The following is a 21,292-nucleotide window of genomic DNA, read 5'->3' as shown; positions in this document are numbered from 1 at the left end:
TTAACCAACTGGGACAAGGAAGCACTTACGATGAAAAAACATAATCAACAGCACGTTTTTTACTGAGGCCTATCCAAAGCCCAAGGAATTCCCACACTAAAGATACAAGACACATGTATATCATTTTACAGCAGTTCTGGATTTGACTACATAAAAGCAGCTGCATTAACAGAACAGCTGAGATCCAGCATTACTTTGTTGTTTCTATCTTACTCTTCTTGTTCACATAAAAACTTCATTTAAAAGGTTATATTGCAAAACAGGCCTTCCTGCAAACATCTGGCCTTCTTGCTTCTGGAGACCTGGTCTTGCACTAGTATAATAAAAATCAGTGGAAAAACTTCTATTAATAAACACCAGGATCCAGCTTTATCCAACAATAAGAATTAAACAAAAGCATAAATACTCTGATAATGCAAGAAGGATAGTTGCTTTCACTTATATACTTTGTTAACTGAAGAAAGCTAACATTATTTAAAGAAAACTAACTCTTCTACTTCCACATTACATAGTTTACATTTGAAATACATGCATTCAGTACTTTTTAAGCTAACCTTTATTTTCAGTTCCAGTTGCTTTTAAAGTCATATTTATGTATTCAACCAGATGTGTATACACAATCCGGACAAAGAAAATGTGATACACTCACAAATTAACCCATTTTTGAGTCACTCAGACTGTTAACTTAAATTGGCACAGACTGTCTAGCTTATGTCCAATCCTCCAATTCCTACATATGTACTAAACTGTGTTACTGTGAAAACTCATTAACTACAAAATCTAAAAAGAATATTCAGAACTTGAGATTAAAAATACAATATTTAATTAAGTTAGAACAACAGATGAATTTTGTCTTTGCACATACTTCTCAGTAATAAGTTGACAACAAAAATTACTAAGTACTAATTCCGATACTTACTTCCCTCTTGTTTTGCATTTGCTTTATTCAAATTGATGAACAGCTAACAAAGAAAGAGTAGAAAGACAAGTCAGAGAATTCTATGAAACCAGAAACAAAACACTCCCTATCTTAGTACCCAGTAGGCACAGACGTAGCTGTTTAGAGCTAATATCACCAAACTGTAGAACAAAAGCCCCATATCACCTCAGAAATGAGAGACCCAGAGTTTTTAAGGAACTAAGTTTTTCAAAAATTCTCAGTATATGTGATTCATAGAATCACATATAGAATCACACATAGAATCGAATGGTCTGGGTTGAAAAGGACCACAATTCCTTAGCAATTCAAGTCTAGTTGTAGTTAGTAAAATGTGATTTGAATGCTCCAGACTCCTATGTTTCTCTGCAGATTAATTTCTCACAGTTCAATGAAATCCCTTGCTGATTCCTGGGAGTTATGTCCCACTTCAGCATTTCCAGAAGTTCTAAGTTTACTGGACAGCTTACAGACAATATGTGATGGCAAGAGATACCTCTGTGGATTAAAAAACATCTCTGAAACAACATCAATAAAATGTACTGTTAAAATCCCCAGTAGCCAACTAATGCGACAGACATACATCTGTGTCACTGACTGGAAAGCCTCATTATTTTTGGCCCTTCAAGACCAATGTAACATTTACAACTGTAAGAACAATCTGTTGCTGTGTTTCAGTTCTGCTCCTCACACCCATTTCTTGGTGTGAACAAGATATTAAGCAAACTTTAGCCATCTAATTCTCAAGGATGCAGATTTTCTTTTTTTCATCTACTTTTTTTTTAAAATAATACCACAACTAACTAGTGCAAGTCTTGCCACTGGATTACGGTACGTCAATGAACATGCTTATATTAGATGTTTTCTACTATACCAGTATCGCCACTGTGATGTGAAATCACTCGTAATAATAAACATTGTTATAAAGAAAAATACACTTCATATCAGCATTAATGTACTTTGCAATGAGCTTTAGCAACTAACTCATCTCTCCTTTTATTTCACTTTTATTCTTTCTTTGCTGAATTTATCATTTTGTAAACTACATAAATCCAGTTTATTGAAGTACAAATGTGGTCAGAAGGTGAGGAGAGATTTCTCCATTATAGTACAAGTGAACTTAAAAAAATGCCACTTACAGCTTCTTTTCCATCCAAGGCTTCCATCCACAGCTTCCTGTCCTCCTCAGAAAAGGCTTGCATGGTCACAGGGACTCCAGGCCTGCAACCACACAGAGTAACTGAATTCATCAGCAACTAAAATATGGTCTTGTCAAACTCTACTTCCAAGTACAGTCAAGCCCATTGTCTTAAAGGGGTTTTGCTTAATTACTGAACACTGCTTCTCTTTGAAACAAAGGGAATAGAAATTATGTACATAGTAGGAAACAGAGAAGATGGAATGGAAAAAGGAAAGCGTATGTAATCTCCAACCTATTTATTTAGAACAATCAATTGTTGATATCATAGTGATTGCAACTCTCACTGAGAGTTACCGAGCCTTCTGAATTCTAAACATACTTGGTCTTGTGTTAGTGTGCTATTACACAGGAAAAAAAAAGTAATAGAATCAACCTTAAAGCAGTGACATAAATGATCATAGTTATCTCATAGGTATTTTATAAAAATAATCAAGTATTAATCATAGAATCATAGAACGGCCTGGGTTGAAAAGGACCATAATGATCATCAAGTTTCAACCCCTCTACTATGTGCAGGGTCGCCAATCACTAGAACAGGCTGCCCAGAGCCACATATCACAGAACTCCACTATTAATAACATTCCTAACAAGCAAAGATGAACAACCACGGAACAAAGGCCTTGCTGATCAGAAATTAACATAAATCCATGTATTCATATAATAGGAAAAAAAAAAGAGTAATTGTGTAGTTCAGCATAGCACACAAAATAAGGAGAATTCAAAGCACAATACTTTGTTGTTTGGATAAATATTTTTTCTGCCAATTAAAAAAAAAAAAATTCAACCCCTCACTATTTTTGGCAAATATGTAAATCTCACTACAGACAGACAGACAGACAGAAATAAATAAATAAATAATAGCATTCTCTCAGTTTTCTCTCTGTTTTTCACATTTAATCTATTTTCAAGTAGTAAAATGGCTGCAGGGGAAAATGTTTTCTAAAAACTGTAACCTTGATAAAATGAGCACAAATTCTACTTTTACTTCCAAACTGGAACAGTTTGCACACTTAAGACTTGTATACCCAGAGACATTTCTATTTTGACTTTACCTTGAAAAAAAATAATAATCATAATTACGTCAAAGTTACATTTGTGCAAGGTAAACTTTTCAATAAAAATTTAACTGTTAAGCTATCAAACTTTTTCACCTTGAGGCAATAGTTAAAATCAGTGTACGCTGACCAGATTATTTATTAGACAATCAAACTAAATTTGAAAGAGACAATCCTTCTCTCTTTCTTTTCCTTTATTAGTATTTTGATCTGTGTCCCTAGAAAAGCTTTTTCCTACACCTGTTGTCTCTTTTATAAGATATAAAGTTTTCTACATCTGCTTATTTAGAGGAAAAAAAAATAACTTTGGCTTTCTTTTAGAAGGAAAAATCTGTAAACATTCAGCCAGCAGATTCAAACAAACTGTACTCAGGTCACTTACAAGGCTGAACATCTGCTACAGAAAAGTCCTTCCTAAAATTCTCTGGTGTTTCCTCCTTCCAAAGCACAGGAATAAAGAACATCCCATGGCCAGCCACCAGTCTGTTCATTATTTTATAACTTGGACAAGTTAAGTGTGTCCTGAACTGATACCAAAGGAAATGAGTTAATGGCCTGCAGCATGGAACTAATCTCCATGGGAACATCTCAGTACTACACACACATATTATTAAAAGAAAAATGTGTGATATCAAGGTCACAGTGGACCAGTTGTGTCTATTATACCTAGACAGAAAGACAGATTGTATTTTTCCCACTTTTATGAGAATAAGAATTAGCTCTGCAGGATCAAGCAAACACTGCTACCCATCCATTTCTGTTTAACTTCAGATAACAGGACTTGAGACACACTGAGGGGGATCAACTGACATTTCTCATGGTACTTTTTCAGTTGGGAATCTGCTTTTCATACTGATCAATTTTCTGATCTGAGAAGAGCTGCTTTGAAGAGCTTGAATGTTTACTGTAATTCCCATCATCAGGGCAGTGTTATAACAGTTATACCACATCTCTATCAAATCAAAAATGCAAGTTCAGACCCCTGCTGTAGACTTAGAAGAAAAGCCACCTGTGCTGTAAATAGTATCTGCCACAAGAGCTGTTTTCAGATATAGTGGTAGGTTTGCATTCCTTTACCCTGTCAGTGCTTGCTAGAGGAACAAGCGTGCCTGGGGCAGGCTTGACTGACTGGCCACATCAGCTCAGCACAGCATCTGACCCAGGACAATACAAGTGCCTATGACCCTTACCACAGACATATTTAGAGAATATCAGCAACCATAGGATAAAGGAGGCAAGCAACATTAACACCACCACATTTAAAGTGAGCAGAGTTCTCATTCTGATGGGGAAAGGAAAGCTGCCGAACCTTAGGACCCATTACACCATACAACAGAACACAACTAATTGGTAGAAGGAATGAGCTCAAAAGGAGTGAACGAGAAAACCCAGTAAGATTTCATGAACTTCTACTCAGCATTTAATGCACCAGAAGAATATTGCATTACCACAGTCTTATTTAACTGCAATACCCTATAAGGTTGGATTCTCTCATCTTCATAAACAAAGGAAGACGAAAATGGTGACAAAAAGCAGTATTCATTATATTTGAGGATCCTCTAAGCAAAATATATAAATAAGCAATTCTTTTTTGAAATAAAGCAGTAGAATGGTAGCATCTTGAAAAGGCAGCAGCAACAATGTTCAAAATGTATAACATTATTGTATTACACTTGTCACATCCCACCAGCAAGAGGAGGGAAGAGGTGAGCCAGAAAAATTGCAAATTATATTATTTCCAGTCTGAAAATCCAGCATAATCCGATAGCAACATGATGTTTTTGGAAAGCAGGCTTGTGATACAAAATGGCCATGATTGTATGAATTATCCAATTTTTTCATGATAGCTATACGTACGTTTATTTAAACCACAATACTTTACCCACAATAACAGCAATTGATAAAGTTGCCTTATTTTCATCTGCACTTTTATGTGATACCTCAGACAATGTCTACATTTCAATTTAGATCTTCAGCAGTTCTGCTACAAAAAACTGAGGAAAAATACAGTAAACTACGACAGTGCTTGCAGACTGCTCCAATGACTATTTCCATTGGCAGCTTGAATGAGCACTGAAAGAAAAGGAGAACAGTAATACTGCAGCAATATTTAGTATTGGTTAGAAACAGTCCTTTCTAGTATTTTGTAAGCTTACCTGTCTGAAGATTCTAAGTCAAAACAGAATCGCCTGTCGATAGTATCTACATTTCTTTTGGTGCAATATGTAAGGATGAAGAGTTCCCCATCACCCTGTGAAAAGAGAGTTTTTATAGGCTTGACCCGGAAATTTAAAGCTTAATTCCTCTATTTTATGCCAGACACAGCAATCTCCATATTAAAGGCGAATGTTAACTAACTTAAACAAACCTTTCTTTACTCTCTGGAATCTGTCTTACAGAGACAGTCCTTTCTTCAAGACCAACAAACACTACATCACGTTTTACCCTTAAGAATTAAGAAATACACAAATTTATCTGTGAATGCCACATGACTTGTAACAGTTTTAATCAGAATTAATTGTACATTTCAATTATTTTTGTCTTATTCAACATCTCCAGAGGCCGGTTTATGAAAGAAAAATTTCACTGAGGGTTTCAAGAGAAGTGATCTTTTAATGGAGCAAAACTGGCTTCATAAATATTTTAGAATGCCAAATACTTACACATATACTTTATTAACTAAAATGGCTTATTGCAGTTAGAACAAATCAGTAGGAAAAACATCACAAAAGTATTTAAATGATTAAAGAAGCCAAACTTCAGTAACTTTTGAAATACTATCCTCAGTTCAACATATTTGTAAATATACACAGCCCTCTAATTTCGAGAGTCATCTTCCACAAATGGGACGTAATTCTCAGAAAAAATTCCAACAGTGTGATTTCTAACCACATTTGAAGACAGAGCAGGGTGCTGCATTTACAGGAAGATTGACTTGAGTGTTATTTTCCATCTTTGGATATCTTTTTTCCTTGCAAGAGAATGCTTTTCATACTTTCAGTTAATGTTTCATCTCTGAAGGTGCTGAGTGCCTTCAACTCCCAAGTATTTCAATGGGAATAAAAGTGATTCAAAGATCAACAGAGTCTTGAGTACTGCAGATTCCATCAAAAACATCTGAAATTACATTCAGTTGTTGGTACAATTTGTATACATACTGATATCCTCTTTTCCAGTTCCTCTTTTAGAACTTACATCTATGAAAAAAAATCTGACTGGAGTGCATAAGAAAGAAATTTTTTAAACTATCACAGTTTCCCAACTTATACTTCAACACGTCACATACCTCATGGATAAACCAGATTCTATCTAAATGGCACAACAGTGCACAGTTACTGTCTCTTCTTCTCTGGACTCCTAAAAACAAGCAACTGAAAAGTCTGCAGATTTATTAATTCATTCAGTTACCTTAGGTTAATGTCCTTAAATGGCAGACTGAATTGCATGAAGAAAGAAAACAAAAGGGCAGAGAGGTGGAGAGAAAAAAGACTTCACACATCTTATCTGACACAACCTTGCATCTTCATAGAGGGTACAAATGAGAGTAAAATACAAGAATATACTTACAGCTTTCCCTCCTGATCTGTGTTCAAATGGAATCATGGTGAACTTCTTTGTCTCTTTCCTATATGTGCAATAGTGTTTCACCCAACTGGAACCAAATGGAGCAGGCCCTACATAAAATGGAAGCATTAACTAGTTTGTGTTGTTTCAAACTTGTGTGCTTCCTTCTACTGCTTTCCAAAGTGACACCTGGAAGTCCTAACTGATTCCTAAGAATGCAGTTAAAAAAAAAAAAAAATTTTGCAAAGTCAAAGAAATGCTAAACAAGCTTGTTATTCTAAAAAAAAAAAAAAAAAAAAAAAAAAAAGATACATGATTCATTTCATGCTCACTGACAAGTTGAAAGAATTATTAATAAATATTTATCTCACTGCTACAGACAAAACCACTTTTTCCCCTATAAAATACATATCCATCCCTTGAAAATTTGACTGAACATTTATTCGGATGACTGTTTAGTAAGCTGTAAATTCTTACTGTCTTCATGCTGCTTGTATAAATAAGCTTTGACTACCTGCCTATTATGGGCATTATAGGAATACAAAAATATATCTTACTTTTTTCCTGTACATAGAGATAACCTTCCATTGTGTTATGATTTGCTCTTTTATGTTCCTGAGGATTTCTTCTGATCTTGTTCATGAGTTCCTCTACCTCTGACCTTGTTCCTTCAAAACGATTTCGTGTCTAAAACAAGATAGCTAAAACACATCAGTAAAGGGAGTGGAAGAAAGACTTACTCTTCCTGGCAGTTACTAAAACAATTATTTATAAAATGTGAGGACAATTAAAGACCATTTTAGTATTGTCAGTGCAAGTTTTCTGGCATTCAGAAATAAAGCATTCTCCAAAATAATATGCTGATTTGTTCAGAGAGGATTATAATACTAAGTTTTAAAATGACCTTTGATTTGAAAATTTAAGTTTCCTAAGAAAAGTACCACTACAGTGTTGGCTTAACACGTGAGATCCTTACTATTTATCAGGAAGGAAAGGATTCTCTGTGGTTATTGAAAAAAAGATGATGGGAAGGCCACCAATAATTAAACACGGACAAACCATTCACATGCCAAATGTTTTGGTTACATGAAAGCAATTTGAAATTCAGTTCTATTTATTCATAAAAATGCAGGTGACTTCTGCTTATGATAGTACTAGTATTGAGTGTCCCTACTCAACTAAAAAAGCAAAAACAAAAAAAAAAAACACCTCTAGAGAATAAAACTCAGGCTTAGACATATGGAAATAGAGTTAAAAGAAAGGTATCCTGAGACATGAAATCACGTCACTGTGTATTATAATAACCCTAATCTTCTCTTCTGCTTTATTGTCTCCCTATTACTACCTGCTCATTAAGTCATTTCTAAAAATAAACTGCAACCTCCTGGAAGTATTTTCTGTGTGTTAATTCCAGGTGCCCTTAGAGATTAACAAAACAGATGCACTATGATGCATTGTTTGCAGAAGGGTAAATGGTCTGTTTGCTAACAAAATCCTGAGGCACATCTAAGTTAATTTTGAATCAGTTTTATCTTTTAATAAACTTCAAGAAGGAGAACAGATCACATCACTGGTAGCTCTGCGAATCACAATGCCTCAACCTGTGTTTCTTGCTTGCTGCATTCTCAAACCCAAGCTGATCATACTGGACAGTCTGGTGTGAGGGTACAGTAACTAGTGGCAGCCCCAGGTTGCAAATCAGCAGGGATGAGTTGGACCTTAGGATTGTTTTTTTGTTTGTTGTTGTTGTTTTAAGAGGATAATAAGAATCCACTGGAGTCAGCAATGATTTGTTGAGCAATGTGCTTGGTTAGCCAGAAGATGGCAATACAACTCCAGAGTTCAGAAGCAAAGCACTAACCGTGAGGAAAGCCTTGTCAGTACAAAATTTTTTGACACAAATTTTAAGAGGCATAAATATCCATCACAACTTACATTTTGTATATTTATCTGCAGGGCCATTTTGTAATGACTGAAGTCTTTAGCGAGTTCATATCCCTGGTGATAGAAAGTGAACAAACCCTGAAAAAATGATAGCACCTGAAATACAAACAAGACATTTGTCAGAATGTGAAACTTAATTTATCCAAATATGATTGCTGCATGTAATCTTTTCCATATAGATCAAAGATGACAAAGTGATTATTTTTAAACAAACTTCTAGTAATGCCGACCATTTCTGAGTACCTACATTTCATGTCTGAGCTCTATTTTAAATTTGACGATAAACAATGTATAATGCTTATCTTCCAAACTTCCCTGTATGATGTTTTCCATCACCTGCTTTGATTACAGTGACGTTTGGAATAAATGTGGGCACAAGGATATAACAAACTTTCTTAGTCACAATTTCCCTAGTCATTTCCCTGCCTTCTAATGACAATGTTTCATCATAGAGTTAAATGGTTTGGTTGGAAGCAGATGCTCTCCCTCTAACAGCTTTAATTATTACTGCCTTTTGAATGTGGATCTGACACTCTCTCAGAACTATAACATTATCTGTATTGCAGTTTGATACTTCAGTGTTTAGATTCAAAAAAAGAATGACTTAGATTATTTGCAAGCTGGGTGAGGGTGCAGTAGTGCCTACCTCTCCTGTTTAGCTCAGATAGTTGGAAAGAAATAGGTGACACAGGAAAGAACAACTATCTTTATTAAAGAGAACAAATCGAGGAGTGTATTTAATGAAGTCTTAAGTTGCATACAAATAAACCATTTTCAAAAATGCAATTGTGTTGTGTGTATTTTTAAGCATTAAATGGAGAAAACAGTGATAAGAATCTGGTACTAAATATTCTCAGTTTACTACTGAAAATTCCAAATACAAATCAAGCAAAAATGGTTAGCTTCTTCAGAAAAAGAGAAAGGGACACGTTTTGAAAATATGATTTAAACAGATTCAATTCCACTTCAAATGAAAGGGTAGTCAGGCACTGGTCAGGTACTGAAACATTTCAAACTACCTGATACTGAGAATTTAGCCAAAAGCATGCTTTTAGCATACAAATGCAGATGTAAGTTAACTAACAGACTTCTAAGTGCCACCTTCAAACTGAAAAATGATTCCCTACATTAATCAAGGATAACAATTCAGTGGTTAAAAAATTTTTTTTCAGAAGGTAAAAAAGGCTGACCCTATCATCACTCTTTTGAATCCCCTATTCTAACTCACACCACAGATCAAGGTTGTTTTTTGTTTTTGTTTTTGTTTTTCCTGTACAGCAAAAAATTTCACATATTTTCTGAAAATCAGCATCAGCAGATCTAATTCTAATTATTAAAATAAGCTTTGAGCTGCTTGGCAAAGAGTGTCTGATGTAGAAAGACTGCACAGGTGTAGAAAGACTGCTTTACATTCTGTTAAGTCACACAATAACATGCATCTTCTCAAAAAACAGAGCTCCATGGCTTTTTTCCAATTGTATTCTTTCTCAGTCCTTAATGAGTGATGGGGTAGAGTGCATTAATTCACGGGTACTTACAGGTTCCACACATTCAAATTTCTTCCGCTCCTGAATCTCTTGCAACTTGCACACATATTCGAGGGAGAGCTCATAGAAGTGTTTTCTATTCTGTTCCACTTGGTTGTCCGCCTAAACACGAAATATAGCTTATGAAGTTTCAAAGACATTTTCCAGACAGCTTCTAACTGACACATGTATAGCATACAAGTTGCAAGCAATAAGATAATTTGTTCCAGACCAGGACTCAATCATTTACAACAGAGCTCATTCATTTACTTTCAAAGGGAAGCAGCTATTCCCTTTTATTAGATAACGTATCATGCTTTGATTCATGAAGCTACATTTTTAGGAACGTTCTGATAACACTTCTTCCAGCTTCTTTTTGATGGAACCTAGCCAAATAAATCAGAGCAGGTACTTGAGCACTGATGTACTAATGCTGAAAAGGTGCATGCCTGAACAGAGAAAGAGGGCTAACAGTGTGTCCTATCAGAAACAGGGGAGATCATCTCTAGCCAGAATAAGTTAAAAAAAATTGCTGAAAATACATTGCTAGTACTGCAAAGAACTGCTGTCCACACCCAGAATGCTATTAGATCCGTCTCACGCCCATGCTCACTCTGATTGACAGTAAAATAAGAAAAAAATAACATTTATTGGCACACATATCACAACTTTCTTTAGATGATTAAATATTCAAAAATGCGTTCTTATTCATGGCAGCTGATTTTTCTCTCCGCCTTGGTAAAATGCCAACATCATATTGATCAGTTGCTTTTCAACTGCAATTCATTCCTACATAAACATTTAACTGTACAGGATATACAAATTATTTCTTTAAGTTAGTATTTACGCTATATGTATCTTCATTCAGCTATGAAACTTCAAGAACTGACTAATGGGTATCTTCATTAAAATACATTAAATAAAGGATAGAGGGATACTTTGAGTGATTAACACTTAGTCTTTGCATACGTGACAATAGCAAACGCTGTTGTAAGGTCCATTAAAGCTTCTGCACTGAACTACAGAAGGAAATAGGGAAAAGTGTAGATGAAAGGGTCACATTTATCATCATACACTTTGTCTTAAATACTAAGGCTATATCCCTCAAGCACTGACTACTATTCTTTAAGAGGATAAGTCAAATAAGCTGAGACAGTTTTGCCTTAAGATGTGCTTTACTCGTCTGTGCTAGAAATCTGTCAGTGGCTAAAGAGGTATAACAGCAAACGCCATTAAAGAAAGAAAGCAATTATCCGCACATCATTAAGTAAAACTGTTTCAAAAAGCAAAACTATCTTGATGAATCCTGTAAATAATGCAACATAGGAATTGCTTGAGTTATGTGAGTTGCCTGCAAAGCTTACAGTGATACGCACACATACTGAAGTATAGACAGAAAAAGACGACACAGCTGGTCCACTAGGACATGACTAATCAGTGGTAAGAAGGCTCTAAATACACCAAAGCCACTACAAAGCCTGTTTGTTGTCTTTTTCCCCATTTCTTCTGTTGTTTTTATTATGATTTTGGGTGTCTGCCCCCTCCCAGTTTCCCAAGAACATAATACTGAATACAGCCATTTCATTAATTATTACACTGCCAAAGAAACACAGAACTATCACAAAGACTTCACTGCTTCAGTGAAATTTCAAGAATATTCCTCTTCTAACAGAGTCAAAGACACACTCCACTATGATACTAATTCCATCAAATGTTTGGAAAATTTATATGCAAAACTACAGGCGCACACACACAAGTAATGCCTGTGAACTTCAGTGAGAGTACTCAACTCCACAACAGAAACTTGTTTATCAATACGAGGGCTGATGCTGCAAGTACATTATGGAGACATAATGAAACTTAAGCAGTTTGGAAATGAAATGAAATCTGAGCTTTCATGTTCATAGGTAATTTATCAGTTACATCAACTTCTTTTTTTTGTGAAAGACTGTGTATGTGTGTATATTTTATATATATATATAAAATGAGGTGGGGAGTCAAGAAGAAGCGGTATCTTTGAGGAAAATACTTAAGTGTTTAAGCATACAATTCTGGCATAACTGCACTTCTCTGAAATAAAATCATTCTGCCTACAGCAAGTCTATGCAAGATCTCTCAGCTCTTTTCTCACATATTATTTGCTGTTCCTCCAGAAAGAAAATAAAAGCTATTACAAATAGAGATGATTATGATAATGAACCCACAGGGACAGAAGAAACACCAGGGAAAAGAGATTTATTTTTCAGTTAAAAATTACCTGTAATATTACACTGCAGCATTACTTGGGGAAAAAAAAAATGGTTCTGCCAAGCATGAGAAGAAAAAAAGTAGAAAAAAGAGAAAAAAAAGAAGAAAAAAAAAAGAAGAAAAAACAAAGCCACCACTTCCAGGATCATAAGCCTTGCTGCACTTAGCATTAGGTATTAACAAAGAATGCTTCTTCAATACAGACAATGTCATGGAAATTACATATATGGTAAAGTCATCAAAGAACCATGCAGTTTTTCATAATATTCTTGCTATTCTCATAACTCTGTGTTTCATATACGTTTCAGGTGAAACAGTTGAAACAGAAAACAATCGGAAAGCTGTAGGGCTACACCATCAAGTTGAGCAAATACCAATTTATTTTCTCAGCAACCTTTCAGTTTGACCGAATTTTTTATTTTATCTCTATGAATGCTGCTTTTGCATTTGTATAAAATACATCTACCTATTCAAAAGACAGTAAATTGAAGGAAGAAGAGCAGCAACAATACCTCTTGTAATTGTACCTCCTTCTTCTTAGCTGATAAATTTAAATGTTTTTCTAGCAAACTGTAGTTCTTCTCCGTCTCTTTATCAAACTTCTTCTTTTCCTCCTAGACAAAGGAACAAAGTAACATTCATTCACAGATAAAAACTTAAGCAAACCCTCCTTCCTTATCTTTTAAAATTGTACTTCATCAGAAACAAAGAACAATAATCTATCACAGTTCCCTTAAACAAGGAAAGGTATTTCTAACTCATTCTTTAAAGAATTGAAGGTTAACTTGAAATAAAATCCCGTTACTTCATCATGGTGAAGTTTATCAAGCAAATGAATACTTATATATATGTTTAATTAAAAAAATAAAATCCTATGTACTGATCCCTGAAAATCAGGAAAAATGCAGTAATTTATCTACATCTTCCTGGTTTTGAATAGAGCACTTAAACAAACATCAGTTCCACTAAAAAAAATTAACTTTCTATAATTGATAGGAGTAAAGAGTAAAAAGATAATTTGTGTAAGTTCCAGTAGGTTTGCAGTCCCAAAACCAAAGTGATTTCAGCTCCATACTCATCAAGATGTCTTGATTTTAAAAACATTCTAAGAACTCTGTGCTGAATTCCAGCTTCTACCAGACTGTTGCTGCACCCATGAAAAAAACAAACTTTTAAAAATAAACAAAAATCTCCAAGAAAGATAAAATCATGCTAGCAAAAGAGAAGCTGTCACTCTTTCTAGGTGTTCCTTGTATTTTTTGAACCGGAGAGCCCAGAACTAGGCACAGTATTCTAAATGTGGCCACACCGTGGCAGAGTAGAGGAGCAGGATCACCTCCCTTGACCTGCTGGCCACGCTCTTTTTAATGCATCCCAGGATACCATTGTCTTTCTTGGCCACAAGGGCACACTGCTTGGCTCACAGCCAAGCTGTCATCCACCAGCAGGACCCCTAGGTCCTTCACTGCAGAACTCCTCTGCAGCAGGTCATCTCCTAACCTGTACTCGTGCATGTAGTTCTCTCTCTTCAGGTACAGGACTCTACAACCTGCTTTTGTTGAATAGAATCAGGTTCTTCCCCATCCAACTCTCCAGTCTGTACAGGTCCTACTGAATAGCAGCACAGCCTGCTGGTATGTCAGCCACTCCTCCCAGCATTGTATCATGAGCAAACTTTCTGAGGGTGGACTCCATCCCATCATCCAGGTCATTAACAAGAATGCTGAACATGATTGGACCTAGTTACCATCTCTGGACAACACTGCTAGTTACAGGTCTCCAGCTAGACACCATGCCACCAATTACAACTCTCTGAGCTCTTCCAGTCAGCCAGTTCTCAACCTACCTCACCTTCCACTCATCTATCCTATACTTTCTAAGCTTCATGGCAAGTATGCTATGGGAGACTGTGTTAAATGCCTTGCTGAAGTCAAGGTACACAACATTCACTGCTCTCCCTGCATCTACACAACATAGAAGGCCACCATGTTGGTCAAGCATGATTTTCCCTTGATGAATCCATGTTGACTACTCCTGATAACCTTCTTCTCTTCTAATTTCTTGGCATCCAGAACAAGTTGTTCCATCACCTTTCCAGGGACAGGGGTGAGGCTGACTAGTTGCTTTCCTGAACCATCCTTCTTGCCCTTTTTGAAGACTGGAGTGACATTGGCTATCTTCCAGTACTCAGGCATCTCTTCCATTCACCAAAACCTTTCAAAGATGACAGAGAGCAGTTCAGCAATCACCTCTGCTAGCTCTCTCAGCACACATGGGTGCATCCCATATGGGCTCATGGATTTTTGCTCACTGATTTTGGCTAGATGGGCTCTGATCAAATCCTGATCGATGAAAGGGAAGCCTTCCATTGCCTAGACTCTCTCTCTTATCTTCAGATCCGGGATTCCCATGGGGCAACTTTCGTAGTAATGACAGAAGCAAAGAAAGTGTCCAGTATCTTCACCTTCTCGGCGTCCTCTGTTACCTAGGGAACCCTCAGTTTCCCTAGTATTCCTTCATTATTATTCTTTATCTCCTTTGCCAGATTAAATTCCAAGTGGGCCTTAGCCTTCTTTATTGCATCCCTACAGGCCCTGACAGCATTCCTATATTCTTCCCAATTGGACAGGCATTTTTAATACATCATATATGTTTTTGTTCTCTGGAGAACTGAATTCTGAAGATGGTATTCCAACAAAGAGGATCTAAGCTGCTTAAGACTGCTTCTCAGCAAGAAATTTTAGCAGAAATGTGACATTTTCCTCCACCATGTTTTTAAGATCTTTCTTTAAAGAAGCAGCCACGGTACTCATTACCAATTGAGGAACAATACAATATGGGATTAATGGGGTTAGACATCAGGTGATAGCATATGAGAAATCTGGAATAAATATTAGTTAAATATTTTTATAGAATTTTTCTTTATGTGTTCTATAAGAACAAGACTGTTCTACTTAAAGTAACTGAGAGTTCTTTATAGAAAACGTCTAAATCACAATTAAGAGCTTCAACTTCACAGCAACAGTAATGCAGGAAGTTATGGGAAGAGTCGTGCATCCAAACAAAATGTGTAATGTAGGGTGTGAGTATGTAGCATCTCATGCTAAAAACATCAGGGACAGAATTCTGACTAGGAAATGAGAGAAGAACATGAGATAAATGGCAATGTCCTCTAACACCAAAAAAACTCAGTTGAAACAAACCACTAATACAACTGTTTCTATGAAAATAGGTTACATTCAGAAAAAAAATAATCCTCCTTTGGTGACTCTCTATATTAAAAACCAAGGGTTTTTGTATGTTGGTTGTTGGTCCAGACCTCTGATAAACTTCTCAAACAACCACAAAATTATACAAGCCATTGCACTATTAAATGCAATGACTTAGGGAGAGCATTTTCCATGCATAAACACTGAACTCGAGTTCAGAATATATTAATCATTCCTGCTAACATAAAGTATAGCTCTCCTGTAACTAAAAGATCATTTTAGCTCTTAGATATCACTGCTGTTGATGTCATTAAATTATAAAATAAAACATCTGCAGAGTGGTAGTTCAAAAAATGTATGAATTGACTTTCAAAGCAGAAAACAATGTTAAATAGCTGTACTTCCTCCCCCCAGCCCCTCTCTCAAATAACCATTTAAATCTCTTCCCACAGGCACAGTCGGGTAAATATTTATTATCAAAATCTAGTCTGTATTTAACATATTAAGTTTACTTTTTGTTTTATAAACACAATGTAGTGACAGCCTTAAGAAAAAAAGAAATTACTGATATTTCCAACAAAACCAAATTTCTTTGAATGAGATCTTGTCTTTAACCTTTTCCCCACTCATATTGAGCAATTAGTGATTTATTTAAAACTAAAAAACTAAGTAAAACAAAACCTATTTTCACTTTACAGACTGGAAAAAGAATAAAAAGATTAAAAGCATATGGATAAGCTACTTTGGGTAGTTAATATGTTTCAACCATTGATTGTGCAACTGCAAGTATAAAGCAGAAACGGGTTATCCATTAGGAAGGAGAAAAGGCTGTTAGCAATATTTCTCCTATTCCAAGCAGAAGAGATAAGGTAGGGGGAGGAAAGAAGGAAGCAAAAGGACACGTTCTTCTCTTCTTGAAGCATACTTTCCATTTGTTTCTGAAGCAAGTTCTCAAAGCAGAAAAATGTGTGAACACATGAAATATAAACAACAGTTTCCCTCTGCCAAATACTTGTCATTACTGCACTGCAATCCAAGTAAAGAAATTAAACAAGCTTATCATAAAAGCAAATGAGGGGCAAACCTTTACAGCTCCTAGCTGCTCTTTCCTAAATCGTTCCAAAGGTTTGATCAGAGTTTCAGTAACACTGAGTGCCTAAAGAAAAAAGAGCATGGGTTAAGTTTCTGTTGCCAGACAAGTCACTTTTAGCTCCTTTAAGGAAACAAATAAACAAACAAAAAAAATCAAGCTAGGATACCAAGTTCTAACTCAAAAACAAACAAAAAAAAAACCATCTCTGAGTTGTTTCAAGATCTTGGAATTTGTTGTCTCTTTCAGTTACAGTGTCAGGAAAGTAAATCTAAAGTAAATGAACAAATGCAGAAACTTTAGAAGTTTAGAGGCTACAGCTAAACAGCAACTGCTTTACTTGATCAGGTCAACAGCTTCAACAACTGAACACCAAAATGTGACACAGGATAAGTAATAGTTTTCATTAGGGAGAACACAAATTCCTGCAACAATGCATAACACTGTAAACAGCTATAGAATGGACAACTAAGGAGTAAATAATAAGCTTTCAACACACAGTTAAAGTGGTTAGGCATTGAAACATGTATTTTCAAATACTTACATTTGGTTACATTAAGAAAAGCATTAAGAAAGCAGACAGGTTGTTTGTGGTCTCAGTTCTGAGGCAGAGAGACAGGGTAATTCAGTTCCAAGACTGCGGCCATCACAGGCCAGGGCTGAGCTGCCAAGAGTCAAGGAGGAGCAAACACTGCAGGCTTAACCTGGCCTTCCGAAAAGCTCTTATCATAAAGCATGAGGGATACATTAGAGATCTGGCACAACATGAATCTAAATAGCACTGTCTATTCCCACCCAGCCCTGGGGCCATGCAGGGGATTTACTGTGGAAGTCAGCCTGCCAATTCATGGTAACCACAGCAACTCTGATTTTTCAACAGTACTCTAATCTAAATATTTAACTGGAAACCAAATATCTGGCAAGTCTGGGCCGAAGTGTGGTACAGTCATCCTCAGAACAGATATTCCCTAACTCCAGAGCTCTTGATCTTGTGACCCAAACTCTTTGGACATTCACTTCCTAATTTCATCAGAAACACTACAGCACACTCTCGAGGGGGGGAAGGAAGAAAGCAGGACTGACATTCTGAAAGTCTGCATTTCAGAAGTGTGCAGAGGCACTGGAGTAACCATGACATAGCAGAACCTTGTTGCAGAGGGGGACAGACCACAGAGCAACTCCCGCCATGTGTCAGGCCCAACCAAGACATTTACTGAAGTGTTTATCTCGATACTTTGAATGCTCTGACAGTTGGATAACCATTTGTTCCCCATGCTGCTTCCACTCCTGTCAAAAGACAGCTAGAGAAATCAACTGTCCCAGACAGGAGCTGAGAAATGTGCAAGGGTTTATTTAGCCCACTTGGCACTCTGTGCACATATATCCAAACTACTCAAGCAGTCACCAGCAGTCTCCAAGGGCAGTTTTTGGTTGAGAATATCCCAGAACTTTCCTGGAAATTCAATGGGGCTGGAAGGCAAGGGCAGTGTGTACTTCTAACTGGAACAACCCCAAGCAGCAGTTTCCTGGGACGTGGCAGCAGTACCTGAGGACTGAGAAATCTCTTTAATGGACAAAAGGATTCACACAAATTTGAGTGGAGAACTGCTCACAGAAATGACAGAATAATCCTTCTGTCTTGGAAAATTGTAAGAAGTTTGTGTTGTTTTTGCCAGTTTCCTCTATACTGACATTGTGAGGGAGAAAGCTGTGAGGCCTCCTCAGAGAAGAGCTCAAGAGGATGAGGACAGATACAGCCGGCAGAGACCACAGCCCAGCTGGTAAGAGCACCTCACTGAGCGGAACTACAAATTGCTTATCTTTTTGAACTTTACCACAACAAAAAGTGAAATGTAAGGTCAACAGGCGATGAACGTATGCTAACATTAAGTCCAAGCCAAAGAAAAACACAGTGGAAAACAAAACAGAACAAAACAAAACAAAACAAAACAGAACCAACAACACAGACAGAAAAGGCTGTGGTTTATACACCAGAAGGGCTGGCTACAAATCAAGTCCTCTGCTACACTGCTGCGTACCATTAAGCATGGGAAATACTAACAGAATTTGTCTGAAGCAGAAAATACGACTAATCACTAAATCAAAATGGGATGTTCCCTCCAAGACAGCCAACAAATAAAGATTCCAGTGTTGTCAGTGGTATAAAATGCCAATAATTCTTTCATTGAAGAAAAACAAGCCTTCTCTCCTCCCAAAGGAGGCATTTCTCGTTTTGCATAACCAAAACCAAACTTTTATAACAGATGGCTTTGAAGCACAATTTTGCCTGCCCTACAGGTGTTTATCATTGGTCACCCCCTTTGTTTTCTTTGTACATATTAAACAAAAGTGCTATTGAGTACTGGTGAAGTGGGATTTTGTGGATCCCTGGTCATTCATAGAGCTTCACACCAGGCCTTCATAGAAAAATATAGGAGGAACACTTCTTCCTTTCTGCAAATAAGTGTGTGAGAGTTTTTATGTACAGAAACTGTCAACCAAGACATGACTGCTAAATTTAATGGTGAATTACAGAGCTGTTCTTCTGACTCACAGAAATGAAAACAATGTTCATAATTACAATATGCACATAATTACAATAAAGAGGAATTCAAAGTGTTTTCCAGTACTATCTCATAAAAAGCTACAAAAAATTGTGTACTCACTTGTGGAACAAAGATATTATTTATGCTGTTACTATTGCTATTGCTATTACTATTACTGATCATTAACTTGGTGTATTTGCTACTTGGGAGTTCAAAAATAATAAATGCTACTTTTTAAAAACTGCCTGACAGATCAGAGGAAAAATAAATAAAGTAAATAGTTTCTCCCAGCACAGGATATAAGCTAAGGATCTCGACTGTATTTGTCTTTGCTACGCAACTCTCCCTTAAAGAAGTCAATGTCAAATTGCATCACTTTCAAGAAGATATATCAGGCATTCAAATTAAATACTCATGAATACAAAATTACATATTTCTGTCTCTTTCAACTTCTGCCTTGACTCTCGAGTTAACCATTCTACTACTCCTCTAATCCTAGCAGAGTATGATGATAGGAATGTCTACTATTTAAAGGGCACAGGGAAATTCTTCTCCTTATATCCCTAAGCCATCCAAACCTACCTCGAAGGGATTATACACTCTCAGTTTTAAAATCCAGCAAGCCAACGACAGTAAGCGTAAACCATAAGAGAATCAATATAAAGAGGTCACGTCTTATACAACGATATCTTAGCTTGTTTTATGAACATCAGTATTCCAGGAATACTTTAAATAAAAAAAGTCTAACGCCATGTGCACCCATGCATCAGTCTGAATGTCTGAATCTGCTTGTGCCACTTCTGTTACGTTCACTGCATCTATTGATATGACAAAGAATTAACTTAATTTTAACATAACCCTCAGAATAGCAGGAAAAAAAAAACAACAACAAAGCATCACTGCTAATATCACTTAAGGAGTTCACTGTATACATCATTTTCAAGAGTATCTTAAGAAAGCTTTGGATATCTCCTAATTTTAGTTGCCCTTAGAAAACTTCGCCTGCTCAGGCAGAGACATTTTGCAGAATGGAGACTATTCTTTCACAGCTCCTCATTATTTCAGAAGTAATAAATTACAGGCTGCAGATTAAGGGGCCCAAGCTAACATTTTCTACAAAGAGACCACAAAGGCAAAGATTAAATCCATTAGCAAGTACATTTACATTTCCAGCAACTTGCCTATTAGTCAGTTGAGTCAACAAGATCCAACAGGTAACCTACCAGTCAGCGCCAGTCCACAACTCCATTTAGCCTGTTATTTTTTTCTCTTTTCGGAGAAGTGGGAGAATGGCTGTTGAGGGAGAAACCGCTTCCCCAGACACCTCCTCCCAAGCATTGGAACGCAACAGACAGTGCCATCCACCAGCCCTCAAAGCTCCTCATGCTTTCTTGTTCTCCTTCAGCAGACAGGAGCACTCTGTTTATGAAATGCAGGACCAATCAGTTCCTGCAGGCATAACCAGGCTGTCTTGCAGGACAGGAAGGCCTGTGTGGGCTGCGAAGGAATATCAACCCACAAAAGCTGTTCCAGAACTTCAGTCTGGACTCTGTGGCTACAAAAGGTAGACCAAAGTTAATCAAAATTTGGTTTACCAATTAGATAAACAGTGGGCTCCCAGCATTAATCCTAAAAATATCCTTAGACTCCAGTTTTTACTGGAGGAACAGGAACAGCAATTACACGTTGCTGGTCAATAAATTCTAGTGGTAAGAAATACATACACTGACTGCCCCATTCTGAATCCAAGCACCCTCCCATACAAGAGAGGTTTACTGAAAATGAATATATATATATCTTGCTACAGATTGCACAGTGACACAAGGGTGCTGAGTTTCAAATCCTCATCATACGAAGTGGAATGCAGACCATATGCCAAATAGCAAGACAGGGCGGTTTAAAGTTTCCCAGTGCACTGACTGGGAAGATTTATTTGTAGACAGGGGCAGGATTGTCTTTCTCCTTGACAAAGC

The 21,292-nt window shown here is 36.7% G+C and overlaps 1 protein-coding gene across 3 annotated transcripts in view; it reads right to left on the bottom strand.

Moving 5' to 3' along the window:
• The window catches only part of ARHGAP10 (Rho GTPase activating protein 10), a 128,481-nt gene that overhangs the window by 64,051 nt on the left and 43,138 nt on the right, over positions 1–21,292 (bottom strand). For all 3 annotated transcript variants that reach the window (XM_420436.7, XM_046940592.1, XM_046940593.1), the window contains exons 4-12: positions 16,768–16,839; positions 12,987–13,088; positions 10,240–10,350; positions 8,693–8,797; positions 7,315–7,444; positions 6,761–6,867; positions 5,350–5,444; positions 2,077–2,158; positions 920–962 (exon numbers count right to left, since the gene is read on the bottom strand). In XM_420436.7, the coding sequence (XP_420436.1) occupies positions 920–962; positions 2,077–2,158; positions 5,350–5,444; positions 6,761–6,867; positions 7,315–7,444; positions 8,693–8,797; positions 10,240–10,350; positions 12,987–13,088; positions 16,768–16,839 (847 nt within the window). The remainder of the gene's footprint in view (positions 1–919; positions 963–2,076; positions 2,159–5,349; positions 5,445–6,760; positions 6,868–7,314; positions 7,445–8,692; positions 8,798–10,239; positions 10,351–12,986; positions 13,089–16,767; positions 16,840–21,292) is intronic.

This window comes from Gallus gallus, chromosome 4 (genome assembly GCF_016699485.2).
Source record: "Gallus gallus isolate bGalGal1 chromosome 4, bGalGal1.mat.broiler.GRCg7b, whole genome shotgun sequence".
In the NCBI taxonomy this organism is placed as follows: Eukaryota; Metazoa; Chordata; class Aves; order Galliformes; family Phasianidae; genus Gallus; species Gallus gallus.
This window is presented reverse-complemented; position numbering and strand designations above follow the sequence as displayed.